Source organism: Chlamydomonas reinhardtii, chromosome 3 (genome assembly GCF_000002595.2).
Source record: "Chlamydomonas reinhardtii strain CC-503 cw92 mt+ chromosome 3, whole genome shotgun sequence".
Taxonomy (NCBI): Eukaryota; Viridiplantae; Chlorophyta; class Chlorophyceae; order Chlamydomonadales; family Chlamydomonadaceae; genus Chlamydomonas; species Chlamydomonas reinhardtii.
Window position 1 is genome coordinate 7,434,018 of NC_057006.1, and position 12,856 is coordinate 7,446,873.

At 64.8% G+C, this 12,856-nt stretch overlaps 2 protein-coding genes across 2 annotated transcripts; one reads left to right on the top strand and one right to left on the bottom strand.

The window, feature by feature from the left end:
• Window positions 1–236: 236 nt before the first annotated feature.
• Window positions 237–7,262, bottom strand: CHLRE_03g205850v5 (uncharacterized protein). The gene is made up of 10 exons (XM_043061494.1): window positions 7,001–7,262; window positions 6,092–6,691; window positions 5,636–5,831; window positions 5,179–5,349; window positions 4,642–4,787; window positions 3,662–4,425; window positions 3,162–3,313; window positions 2,740–2,902; window positions 2,353–2,498; window positions 237–2,068 (listed from the first exon to the last, which is right to left on the bottom strand). The coding sequence occupies exons 1-10, from the start codon at window positions 7,036–7,038 to the stop codon at window positions 1,844–1,846; spliced, it is 2,601 nt and encodes an 866-aa protein (XP_042926473.1). The 5' UTR covers window positions 7,039–7,262; the 3' UTR covers window positions 237–1,843.
• Window positions 7,263–7,372: 110 nt separating this feature from the next.
• On the top strand, window positions 7,373–12,767 carry CHLRE_03g205800v5 (uncharacterized protein). The gene is made up of 10 exons (XM_043061492.1): window positions 7,373–7,701; window positions 8,060–8,101; window positions 8,351–8,509; window positions 8,912–8,998; window positions 9,250–9,326; window positions 9,784–9,927; window positions 10,725–10,794; window positions 10,965–11,097; window positions 11,396–11,709; window positions 11,848–12,767. The coding sequence occupies exons 1-10, from the start codon at window positions 7,630–7,632 to the stop codon at window positions 12,592–12,594; spliced, it is 1,845 nt and encodes a 614-aa protein (XP_042926474.1). The 5' UTR covers window positions 7,373–7,629; the 3' UTR covers window positions 12,595–12,767.
• The last annotated feature ends 89 nt before the right edge of the window (window positions 12,768–12,856 follow it).

Genomic DNA, 12,856 nt, shown 5'->3' on the forward strand with positions numbered 1-12,856 from the left:
TGAGGCACACGGGAAGGGACCGGGCAGGGTCGGGCGCCACTGCGCGTGTGCACTCAACATGGTTGCGGGGGGCAGCTGGACCCTGATGCCAGCTGGTGTGCCAGCTGTCAAGGTGTGGCTCGGGGAGTCGGGGGCTGAGATCCAGTCTGTATCCAGCGCATATTGAAGCGCACAGCCGCAAAGAAGCTCATGGCATCTGTGTTGGGCTGGCCGCAGTCTAACGTCTCAGACTGTCGCTTCGTCTATACGCGAGATTCATATCGTACGTACACCTTAGGACCTTCCCCTGAATTCCGCACGGCAGACAAGCGCGAAGCAGCTGTCATAACTTAGTGACTCACACCTTCTGCTCGCATTCATGTTGCATAGCACCTGCAGAGTCGGGCATCAATAATGGACGCACACACCTGTCGTGTTCATCAGTGTTCATCTTGTCTTAACATCGGTTTCCCGACTGTCCCCTGGGCCTGCAAGAACTCCTACTGGAGCTGTGCATGCTTGCAAAACACCCAGTAATCAATTCGCCGCTATGCTTGCACTGACGCAGTCCGACTGGTCCGTTTGCCGTAAGCGGCCCACACGTCACACACGCCACACGCACGGACACTTGCGCCAGCACGACACCGCTTCCTGGTCGCCCGTCGATCTCACGAACTACCGCACACCGTCCGAACCATACTGGCCGTGCAACGCAGCGTCACAGCTGATTGCAATATTCTATGTACCCACCGCCCGCTAGTAACCCACACTCCAGGCGTCTGTGTGCCCACGTGCCTGCTTGCTACATGGCTCATCACTCAGTCCTCACGTTGCCGGCCTCCGCGCCTCGCCATATCGCCACGCGCCTCATATCAAATGCTGATGTCACCACACACCCTCGCCGCCGCATGCGCGCGTACAGTACTTCAGTACGCTGCTGCCATCTGGGACACCTTGCACTGCCTCTGTCGCCTGGCCATGCGCACAGGGCGCCCTTGCCTGCGCAATGCGCGCACCGCCACCACAACCGCAGCACTACGACCAACAGCAACGACAAAGGAAACACAGTTGCGAAGTCTTGCCAGAGGTTGCCAACATTCCAAAACCCGCCACACGTCCGTCCATATATTACTGTCACCGACCCGCATACTAAGTCCGGCCCCATAGCCCCCCTCGACGTCCACAGCACGACAGCCCTCGTGCGATGCCACGCACTGCCCTCCTCTCCCCGCGTCACTGCACTCCTGTGTGGTGTATGCTCTCCTCTACGTCCAATCCTCGGCGCACGCAACCACCACATCAATAAATTCAAATCGCCTCCTGAGCGATGCCACCTTGCGTCTGGGTGGCTGTCATAAAACAGTGCCGCAGCTGCGGCCGCTATTGTAGTTGAAACGGACTTGCCCAGCATCCGCGGGGACATCCTTATGGTACCTCTGACACTCCTCGAGGATCTCTTATTGCCATTCTTGGCCCAGGAATCACAAAACACAAACAGAACACAACCACCGGCCGGAACAGGATTCACGGCACCTTCACTAAAATCTTTCAGAAGCACATGATGAAGAGACGAGCTAGGCCGTGATACGGTGAATGGTGCGCACATTGGACACCACACTAATTATGCTTCACTTACCCCTCACTCAAATATGGAAACCGTCATGACGCCAATGATGCAATTCTACCCCGTGCAAGTAAAACCGCGCCACCCGTATGCCTTACTATCCTCGCACGGTCTCCGCCCTCCCAGTCCTGCGGTTCTTATGTGCAACACTGCCCAACGCTGCCCTCCCGCCGCCTGACCCCGCGCTCAAACCAACCTCCTCCACGCCCTCAACAACCCACCCCACGCCCTCACCAGCCCTCACCGCCGCCCGCCCGCCGCGGCCCCCTGCTCCCCCACCGCCCCCTCATCCGCCCCGCTGGCATCGTCCGCGGAGCCCGACGACCCCGAGGACCCGGAGCTGGAGATTGTGGACAGCAGCTGCTGGCTGTTGCGCACCTCCACGTCCCAGTTGAAGCGGCTGATGAGCAGCCCCACCAGCAGCGACTGCGCCAGGCTGGTGGCGCCGATGGCCATCACAAAGCCCTGCACGGCGCGGGGCGCGGCACAGGGTGGGGTGAGGCGGCGTGGCGGGGCGTGGGTTGAGGTGGCGCAAGGAGGCGTGAGGTGAGGCGGGGATAGCGCGTACGCACGGCACCGCGCCCCCTCCCTTACACCGGCCTGCTCCCGCGCTTCCTCCAGGTTCCCCTCCGTACCCCTTCCCTTCCCCCTCCCTTTCCCCTTCCTGCCCCCCGCCCCACGCGCGTGCCCAGCTCCAGCCGCGCTAGCCCCCACCCATCTTCCCCTGCCTGCCTCCCCTCTGCCCCCACCTTGACTCCTAGCCCCATCTTGAAGGCCGCCCAGTAGGCCAGCGGCAGGCCGCACACCCAGTACGTCATCAGCTGCAGCCGCGCGCCCAGGGCCTGGCGGCCGCAGGCGCGCAGGATGCCGTTCAGCACGCAGTTCATGCCGTCGCCTGGAGGCAGCGCAGAGGAGAGAGCGGGTTTGGAAACAGTGGAGAAGAGAGCGGGTGTGGGGAGGCCAGGGAAAGGGGGTTGAGAGCGTGGGCGTGGGCGGGAGGGCTGGACTTAGATAATGAAAACATGCGCACGCGCAGGTGTGGTGGGATGCTACCATCTCCTTAACCAATCATGAATGTAACTCCCCCCCCTCCCTCCCTCTCCCTCCCTCCTCCCCCTCTCCACCTCACAACCCACCAATGGTATTGAGCGCCGTGATGGGCAGCAGTGTGGACGCCAGCGCCGCCGCCACAGGGTCGGGGCAGAAGAAGCGCGCCACGCGGGCGGCGTTGGGCAGCAGGCAGGCGGAGATGGCCAGCTGCGACACCAGGACCAGACCGTAGGCGGCCTGGAAGTTGCGCTGTGGGGAGGCAGAGTGGCAGGGGGAGGGAGAAAAACAGAGGACACGGAGTCAGAAGGATGGGGGTTGGGCATGAATGTGTGAGCGTACGTGCCCAAGCCCCAAGGCAGTGGCCTCAAGGGGAATGGGAACCGGGGAGGGGTGTAGATACCAGCCCTCCCGGTGCCCGTCGCCCCGGCGCCCATGGCTTCACCATTCCCATGCGCACAATTCAGAACCGCCCCGCCCCGCCTCGCTGCAGCAGTTCCCCGTCCCGCACCTTGGCCGTGACCGCGTCCCCGGCGCCCAGTGCGTTGGACACGCGCGTGCATGCGGCCGTGGAGATGGCCTGTGGCACCATGTACACCCAGCCGCTGACGGTGAGGCAGATGCCCAAACAGCCCAGAGCCACCTCCGCGTTGGGCAGCCAGCCTGTGGGTGTGTGTTCAAGATAACAAAGATGAAGGTCAAAGGAGGATAGAGAGAAAGGGCTAATAGCACAGCCAGATATCCAAAAGAGAGGTCGACACCTGGTATTGCTAGTGCACGCACCGCCAAAATCCATCTTGTGGTTTGGGCTCTTCCTCCCCCTTCCCCAGCCCAGCCCTGCCCTGCCCTCCCCAGCCCCCAGCCCCGGCCCGGCCCGGGCTCCCCAATCCTCATTCCTAATCCTACTCCCCCGTACATGTCCCCCCTTGCCGCGCGACTGTTTCCTTACGGGATTGGTTCAACGTTAACCCCCCTTTCCCCCCTTGCCCCCTACCCCCTTCCCACGCGCACCTGCCATGATCACGAGCGCCTCGTACGCCCACCACTCCAGACACGACATCACTGCCGCCGGGAACCCGAACTTCACATACTCCCAACACGCGCGCAGGTCAAACACCTCCACCATCTCCGCCTTGACTGCAGCCCACATCTCTGCGCCGCGGCCGTGCAGCAGCCCGCCCCACGCCGTCGGCATCGCCGCCGCCGCCACTGCCGCCGTCCCCGTCCCAGCCGCGGCCGCCGCCAACGCCGTCCCTGTCCCCCGCCGCGACGCATCGCCACTCGACTCCACCTTCGCCGCCGCCATCGCGCCCTCATGCCCGAGGTTAAACTCGGGTGCCGAGGCGGCGGCCGCAAGCGGCGGCGTCAGGATCTCCTCATGCGCGTTGCCGTCCATGCCGTGCTCCCCACGCTTTTGCCGCCGCCCCTCCGACGACTCGCCCTGCCTCCCCTCCAACAGCCGCTGCTGCTGCTCCCGCTTCTTCTGCTCCGCCCGCGCCTTCTGCGCCTCGACCAGTCTCAGGTCTGCAAGCTTCAAAGGGCCGCCGCCGCTTGCATCCGCCTTGCCCAACGCCGCAGCGGCGCCCGCCGCCCCGCCCTCCGCCCCCTCCTCCCCCTCCGCCACTGCCACTTCCTTGGAAGCGAGATGCTGCTGCTGCTGCTGCTGCTCCGGCCCTCGCAGTATGCGCCAGCCCAGCCAGCCCAGCAGCAGCATCGCGTTTGTGGCCTTGCACAGCGCGTAGGCATACCCGGCACCCACCAGACCCAGGTCCAGCCTGCGGGCGTGTGCGCGTTTGGGATAGTTCAACGACATAGTGTAATAAGGCTTTGTCATTAACAGTGTTTTGTTATGTTCCATTGCATTATGCAATGTCTTGTCGTTTTCGTGGCCCGGTGCTGTGCTGTGTATTCCCGGCACCGCCCCCATTTTTGGGAATGGACTGAACTATCCCCTCCGCCTCCCCCTCCTCCCGCTCCTCCCCTCCGCTCACCAGAACATGCAGCCGTAGTAGTAGAGCGGCCCCACCACCGTCACCACGGCCTTTGCGATGGTGGTGGGCGCCACAATGCCCTGCACCACCAGGTACGTCTGCACGCACTCCGCCAGCACGTAGGCGAACATGGAGGGGGCCAGGGCCTGGAGGGGGGGGGCAGGGGCGGGCAGGGGAGAGGGGTTTGGCAGGGTGGGCAGGGTGGGCAGGGTTAGCAGAGGGGCAGGGCGTGGGGGCAGGGGCGTTGCAGGTATTCCAGTTGCAAGAAGGTATGGCAGTTGGAAGAGGGCGGCGTTGAAACGGCGCAGGAGGGGCAGGGCCACAGGGGGCAGGAGCAAGGGGCAGGGGGCAAGCGGCAGGGATAGAGTGGCGGAAGCAGAAACGCGGTCTGTCCCGGCAGCGCAGCGGTCGCGTGGCAGTGCAGGGCGCATCCCATTTCCAAGAGCCTCCCTCCCTCCCCTCCCCCTCCTCAGCCCCATCCCCTCCCCAGCCTGCCTCCCTTCCCTCCCTTCCCTCCCGCCCTCCTAGCCCCCTCACCTTGAGGTACTCGGTGGACGCCGCCACCAGTGTGGGGTTCTGCCCCAGCATGAGCAGGAAGGGCTCGGCGTTGCTCCACAGCGCCACCACCGGCACGCACACCGCCCAGCACACCACCACCGCGCGCAGCAGCACCAGCCGCATCAGCCGCCGGTTGCCCGCGCCATAGGCCTGCGTGGAAACGGCGTGGACACACGTGTGTGTTGGAGGGCATACAGGACTCGGCGTGGACACGTGTGTGCGTGTGGCTCAGGGCTCTGGACGTAAACCTGTGCCCACGGCTCCTTGCGCCTTGCGGCCGCCCCTCTGTCCCCTCTGTCTGTCCCTTACCTCCCTCACCTCCCTCACCTCCCTCTCCTCGGCTCACCTCACTCACCTCCCCCTGCTCTGCTCACCTCCCCCATATCCCCCTCCTCTGCTCACCCTTCCCCCCCTCACCTCCCTCTCCTATGCTCACCTGCCCGCACAGCGTCTCCATGCCCGCCGCGCCGCCCCACACCACCGACAGCCCCACCAGGCTGTAGGTGGAGTTGGCCAGCGTGGAGGCGCTGAGGCTGCTGGCGCCCAGCCGCCCCACCAGCGACTCGCTCAGCGCGTTCAGGCTGTAGCCCAGCACGTTCTGGGTGGCCAGCGGGAGCGCGAAGGTGGCCATGCTGCGGGGGGGTGGGGTTACATTCATGATTAATTAAGGGGGGCCGGGTGGGAGAGAGGGCTGGGGTGAGAGGGCGGGAGGAGAGCGCGGTACCGGGCGGGGTTTCACTGACTGCCACGCCGCACAGCGGCTGCGCAGGACACGTCAGGTTCACGTTCAGCCTGACGCCGACGGCTTGCAACCACTAAGTGGCCCCGGAAGTGCACTACCAAGTGGCCCCGGAAGTGCACAAGAAGAGCTCAGCCCCCTTCAGGCACTCACTCAATGGCGTTCTGAATGCGTGTCTTGGCGGGGGGCGGCGCCGCCGCCGGCGCCGCACCCGCGCCGTCATCCTCGCCGTCCACGCCCGACGCCATCATCGCCGCCGCCGCCGCGCGAGCTTTCTGCTCCCAGGCCGGCGCGTGCGCGGTGGCGGCGGCGCTGCCGCCGTCCGCCCCAGCCGCCGCAAGGGAGGGCGCGTGCGCGCCATTGGCTGTGTGTGCGCCATTTGCGCCGTTGCCGTTGGTCGCCACGACGTCAGAGCCGGCGGCGCTCCCGGCGGGCGGCTCGGAGCTGCTGCTGAGCGGCGTCGCCGCCGGGGAGGGGCCGCCGGGGCTGCCGGCGGAGGCCGCGGCCGCCGCCAGGAGGCCCTGGTGACGGCGGCGCAATAGCGGTGACGGTGCGGCCGTAGCTGCAGCGGCTCGGTACTGGCTACTGATGCCGGGGCCGGCGCCGACGCCGGCAGCGGCGGCGAAGGCTGGCTCAGCCCAGCTCGGGCGCTGCAGCGACGCCGAGCGCAAGATCCCGCGCGCCGGCGAATCGAGCGGCACGGGCCGAACGGTGGTGCACAGAAAAGCAGACGTGCCGGGGACCGGCCGTGACCTGTTGGGAATTTAAAGCGCGGCACGTCGCGTCGAGCTTCGTGACGACGGTCGCCGCGGCGGCGAAAGCCGCGTCCGGCACCGTGGTCGTGATAAGCTGATACCGCTAACGAGTTGGCCAGGCGTGTGCGAACCGCGGTCGCGGCTGCGGGGCGCTTCCATGCCGTTGCGTCGATTGCGCTTGCGCAGCTGGACAGCGCAGAAAAACGCGTCCATATACAGCACCCTTTCCATGGCAGTTACATGGGGATTTGCCACCAGGAACCCGATTATGCGCTACCCCGCGCATTTCCCCGACATGGCGACCCACCCGAACAGACCCCCGTGCTCCTGGGGGCGTAGAGCCATGGATTGGCGGGCTTCCATTGCTACTGAGGTATGAAACTAGACAGATTGAGCGAATGTTGTGAGGGCCCGGGTTTCCCGACCAGGTGCGCTTGTTGAGTGCCCTACAATGCTACTGAATCAGCAGCAGCAAGGAGGATGGTAAGCTTTCAGCCCATCATGAACGTAAACAATGAGGCAAGAACGTAATGTGCTAGCGCTCAGGAGAGTGGCCAAGCGCACATAGCATGTGTTTTGGTGAAAGGAGACAGCGAGTTATATGTTTGTACAAAGCAAAATGCCGTTGAGGGGCCTCTTTGTTGAAGAAGTTCCGCAATTGGCTCATTGCGACAACCCCGTTTTGTCCTGCATATGTTATTGTAAATCGTGATCTTGCAAACAAATAAGCTTTTACTACAAACCGGGGATTGCTTTCGCGCTCAACACGCGCTTCTTACATAACTATCGTTCCAGAACACGTTCCTGTGAGAGCGCTTGAATACTGTAGTATCATCCGCTACTTCTTTGATTTGAAGTAATTGCATGCTTGTCAGCGTTTTGTAACCTCCCGCCGGCAGCCATTTTTAGCATCCGGCGGGCGACGCGAGCGACAAAATGGTCTTCCTGTTTGCGGGTTCCTACGAGCGGTTCATTTTCGGATATTCGGCAAATGCGGACTGCTCGGAGGTGAGTGGCGAAGGGCCGTGTCCTGCGGAACCGTCGTCTAGTAGACGCCGAGGCGGCGGGAGGCCTGCCCCGCCCCGCCCTGGGTTGGGGAAGCAGCTTCTAAGGCTCGGGTAGCTCGCCCCCAGCAGGAACCCTGCTAAGATTCCAGGTCCCTGATGCAACCCTATGTCAGGGCCCAGGCCACAGTCCCTGTGGCACGTCCGGCACCTATGCCCTAGCGTTGTCTGGGACCATCCGCCGGATCCCGTGCCGAACGAAGCTCGCTGACTTGCCCCATGCGCTTGCTAACGCGGCTGTTGTTGCTGCTGTTGATTGCTGCTGCTGCCGCTGCTGCTACTCATGCATGGCCGCACTACAGCCTCAGGAGATTGTAAAGCGGTACACATTTGCCGCGCACAAGGTGAGGGGCCTGGCGCTGGTGCGGTCATGCGGCCACAGCCAGCGGTTGGTGACGGAAGCCGAAAGGCCGGGAGCGGCGTGCCTTCGGGAGCACTGTCGTGGCGTACTGGCGTGTGTGTATCGGTGATGGGGTCTAGCGGTGGTGGTCAGCTGCCCACCCCTCCCCTCCTCTCCTCCTCACCTCCCCCACCTCCCACGCCCACCTCCCCGCCTCCCCTCCTCCTCGCCCTGCTTCCCCCTCACAACACAGTCTGCTGTCAAGTGCTGTGTGGCTGGCGGCCCCTACGTGGCCAGTGGCGGCGCGGACGACCTGATCCACCTGTACGACATGGTGGCGGAGCGCGACCTGGGCTCGCTCATGAACCCCTGCGACGGCGCAGTGCCCTGCCTGCAGTTCTTCACGCCAGAGGTGAGGAGGAGGGAGGAGGGAGGAGGGAGGAGGGAGGAGGGAGGAGGGAGGAGGGAGGAGCAGGGGGAGGGAGGAGGGAGGAGGGAGGAGGGAGGAGGGAGGAGGGAGGAGGGAAGAGGGAGGAGGGAGGAGGGAGAGGGTTATATGCCCGAGCCCAACGAAATAGGGAGGAGGGGCGGAGGGAGGAGGGGGAGCGGACTGGTTGTTTCCACCATCCTATTTGCAACGATACGGTAGAGGATAACTATGAAAGGGGGAGAGGGGGTGTGATGGCGGATGCTGGCGGGGCGGGCCAGCGGGGCCTGTAGGTGGCGTCTGGTCTCCTGACTCACCACCTCCCGACGGGTGTCCCCTGCATCCTCCAACCCGCCCCGCCCCTGCGCCCCTGCCCCGCCACCCCAGGGCCGCTCCACGCCCAGCCACATGCTGGGCGGCAGTGCGGACGGCGCCATCAACATCTGGAGGTGCCGCGACTGGGAGCACCTCAAGGTGGGGGGGGCCAGAGGGGAGGGAAGGGAGGGAAGGGAGGGAAGGGAGGGAAGGGAGGGAAGGGAGGAAAGGGAAGGAGAAAGGGAGGGAGAAAGGACGGGCGCGGGAGGTGCACTGGATGTGGGGGTATGGAGGTAGCCGTAATGGGGATGTCAGGTGAGGAGGGGGATGGAGATGCGCGGCTGCCTGCACCGCCTGCCGCGCGCAGCCCCTGACCCCTGCCACCCCACACCCCAACCCCCCTCCTCTAGGTGATGCGCGGCCACAAGGGCGCCGTCAACGCACTGGCGGTGCACCCCAGCGGCAAACTGGCACTGTCCGTGGCGAGGTGAGGGAGGCAGGCATGGCAGGCAGGGAGCGAGCGAGGGAGGCAGGCAGGCAGGCAGGGAGGGAGGGAGGCAGAGCGGCAGGGGTAGCAGCCTAGAGCGGGAGCCCAGGGCTGGAGCCGTGGGGCTTGGCTTGGCTAGGGGTCATCGGGCGGCGGGGCTGTGTGGGGGTCACTACGAGGGCGGTGCACAACATGTACAGGCGCACAACAAGTACAGGCGGTGTGGGGCGTGCGTCAGTTGCTGGTGGTGTTCCCCTTGAACGGCATAAGCGTCTTCCCTGGCTTTCCACTCAAATGCCCATGCCATGTGTCCTCCCTGTTTTACAAACCCCTTCCAAACCCACTGTATGAAAAACGGAACGAAAGCCCGCCCAGACGACGCCCGGGTTACGCACCGATACCTACCCATTTATACCAACTGTGTGTGTGTGTGATCCTCACCCGTCCAACCCCCCAGGGACGCCGCCATCCGCATGTGGAACCTGGTGAAGGGGCGCTGCACCTACACCACCCGCCTGGAGGCGGAGGCGGAGGCAGTGGCCTTCTCACACAGCGGCGACGCCTACTCGCTGCTCGCCGGCAGCCGCATATCCGTGTTCAGGTGGGCACGTGTGGGGTGCGTGTGACGTGTGCGGGGTGCGTGTGACGTGTGTGGGGTGCGTGTGACGCGTGTGTGTGTGTGTGTGTGTGTGTGTAACAACGGTTTACAGTTGTTTATCAGATCACGTGATCATGTATCCGGACAACCCGTAGTTGCTAGTGCCAGGGGCGCATTAGCACCTTGTTTGTCGCGCATTAGCCTGGCAGTACATGTCCCCCAAGCCTACGCGTAGCGTTAGACGTCAGATTGGCCACAGGAGCCGCACCTCCATCTATTGTGGTTAGACATTGATTTGGCCCAAAGAGCCGCATCTCCGTCTATATTGGTGAGACGTCGGTTTGGCCCTAGGAGCCGCACCTCCGTCTATATCAACACTGCTGCGAGCCGGCAGCTGGCCACTATGCATTGTTTGTTCGCCTAGCGAAAAGTCATATACCGTCCAAGTCCGGCACGTGGCCGCAGCAACCGCAAAACAAGCACCCCGCCGGCACTAGCTACCTTCCCTTCCCCTGTGTGTGTGTGTGTGTGTGTGTGTGTGTGCGTGTGTGTGTGTGTGTATGTGTGTGTGTGTGCGTGTGTGTGTGTGTGTGTGTGTGTGTGTGTGTGTGTGTGTGTGTGTGTGTGTGTGTGTTCTAAATGTAAACGGAAAGGCGCAGGCGGTGACGGCGTGCGGACTTGTGTTGAAGGATGGCCACGTGCGCAGTCGTGTGTCGCAGCCCCCTCCCCCAGCCAAGCTCATCGCGCTGCCCCCCCGCCCCCCTCCCCACCCTTCGCCCCGCTCCTCTCTCCCTATCCAGCACGGACGGCGAGGGCGGCCTCAAAGCCACCTACACGGCGCCGCGCCGCATCCTGTGCACGGCGTCACAGGTGGGCCGCTGGGCAGCGTTGGGACAATGGTTTGGGGTTGCGCATTGGGCTATTGGGCCACATGGTAGGGCGGGCTGTTATGTGTTGCTTCCCCCACACCACCCTGCACCCTTCACACCGCCCTTCACACCGCCCTCACACACACCGCCTGCACCCGCACCCCCTCGCAGTCGGACAACCTGATGCTGCTGGGTCTGGAGGACGGCAGTGTGCGGGTGTGGGACGTGCGCACCAGCGGCGTGGTGGGCGGCTGGGAGCGGGCACACGCCAGCCGGGTGCGCGGCATGGCCATACTCAAGGAGGGTGAGTGGAGAGGGCGCGGGCGGGTGCGGGCGGGTGCAGGGGCTGTGATGGCCGGGTGGCTGGGGGTGGGGCGGTTGCCATGGCCTGGCATGGCCCCGTGAGAACTGACGCCAGGGGGGTATGTTTGTTTCAGGAATTCTAGTAGGAAACCAGAGACACTGTGTGCATGGCTGTGGACATGAAGGCTACTGAGCACTCGGGGGCTCTCAAGCTGCAGGCGGCACGAAAGCCGGTGCACGCTGCCACTTGCTCTTCCACTGACATACCCCCGGTACCGCCTCGTTGGCCGCCTCCGCAGGCGCAAACGACCTGCCGGCCTCGCTCGCCACCGCCTCCAGCGACGGAACCATCAAGCTGTGGGACACGCGCAAATTAGGTGGCGGCAGCGGCGGCGGCGCCGCCGCCAGCGGTGCGGATGCCGCGGCGCCGGCGGTGTGCACGGCGCACGTGTCCAGCGGCGCCCGCATCACGTGTCTGGCCGCGGTGGATCCAGACCAGGTGGTGGCGGCGCGGACCAAGCCCGCCACGCCGGCGGCGGCGGCGGCGGGTAGCGGCAAGAAGGCGGCGGCGGCAGCGGCGGCAAGCGGCGATGCGAAGCCGGCTGAGAAAAAGGTGAGCAAAGCAGGATTAGGGTGTTCTGGGTTTGAACCTGGGACATGTATCATATAGCTGTGGTGATTGTAGGCCGGATGAGTTTGAAGCCCGCACCTTTACATTCCCTTGCTTGTCGTCGTTGCTTCGTCCGTGCAGGCCAAGGGTGGGCAACAGCTGGGCGCAAAGCCCCAGCCGCAAAAGCCAAAGGTGGCAGCAGCACAGCAGCAGCAACAGCAGCAGCCCAAGAAGCAACAGCAACAGCAGCAACAGCAGGTAAAGCCCGGAAAGGGCCCATCCAGCCAGGGCGGTGGGCGGCAGGGCGCCGGTGGCGGCCGTGGCGGCGGCCGCGCTGGCGGGCGGGGCGGCGGCCGCGGCGGCCGTGGCGGCGCAGCTCCTGCCGATGACGACTTTGAAGTCGTGCCCGCTCCTCGGTACGACAATGAAAGTCACAGGAACGGTGACGGTGACGGTGCCGAGGCTGGGACGAAAAAGGGCAAGAAGCGACCGGCGTATCGAGGCGGCGACGACGGCGATGGCGAGGAGCCGGCCGGCCCCAGCGGGCGCGAGGGGCACAGCAGCGGCGCGGGAGCGAGCGGCAAGGTTGGGAAAGGGCCAGGCGTGAAGCCGGCAGCGGCGCCGGGCGGGCGGCTAAGTGGCGCGGGCGGGCAGGCGCCGCCGGCTAAGAAGATGAAGACGGGCCCTGGCGGGGGCGGCGGTGGCGGCGGCGGCGGCGGGGATCGTGGTGCTGGTGGCGGCGGCAGGGGCGCGGCTGGTGCTGGCGGCCGCGGCGGTAGCCGGGGTGGTGGCCGGGGTGGTGGCCGGGGAGGCCGGGGCGGTGGCGGCGGTCGTGGGGGGCGGGGCGCGGGGGCGAAGGGCTCGTTCCAGAAGGGGCGGAAGGACTGATGGGCGTGTGGGAAGGTCTGATGGGTGCATGGCGACATGCACCAGGGCCAGATGGAAGAGAGCGAAAAAGCGTACGGGTGGATCGAGCAGCAGCTCAAGTGCCAGAATGAATACGCTTGGTGGTGGAGTTGCCGAAGGGTGGGGAAGGGCCGGGTGTGTAAACCAAGCTTGGTTCTGCCGGCAGCCCTTCACCATGTGGTCCCATCCCGATCGCTATCACAAGGGGACTCTCAACTGATGTATTTTCTTGAATACACGTGAT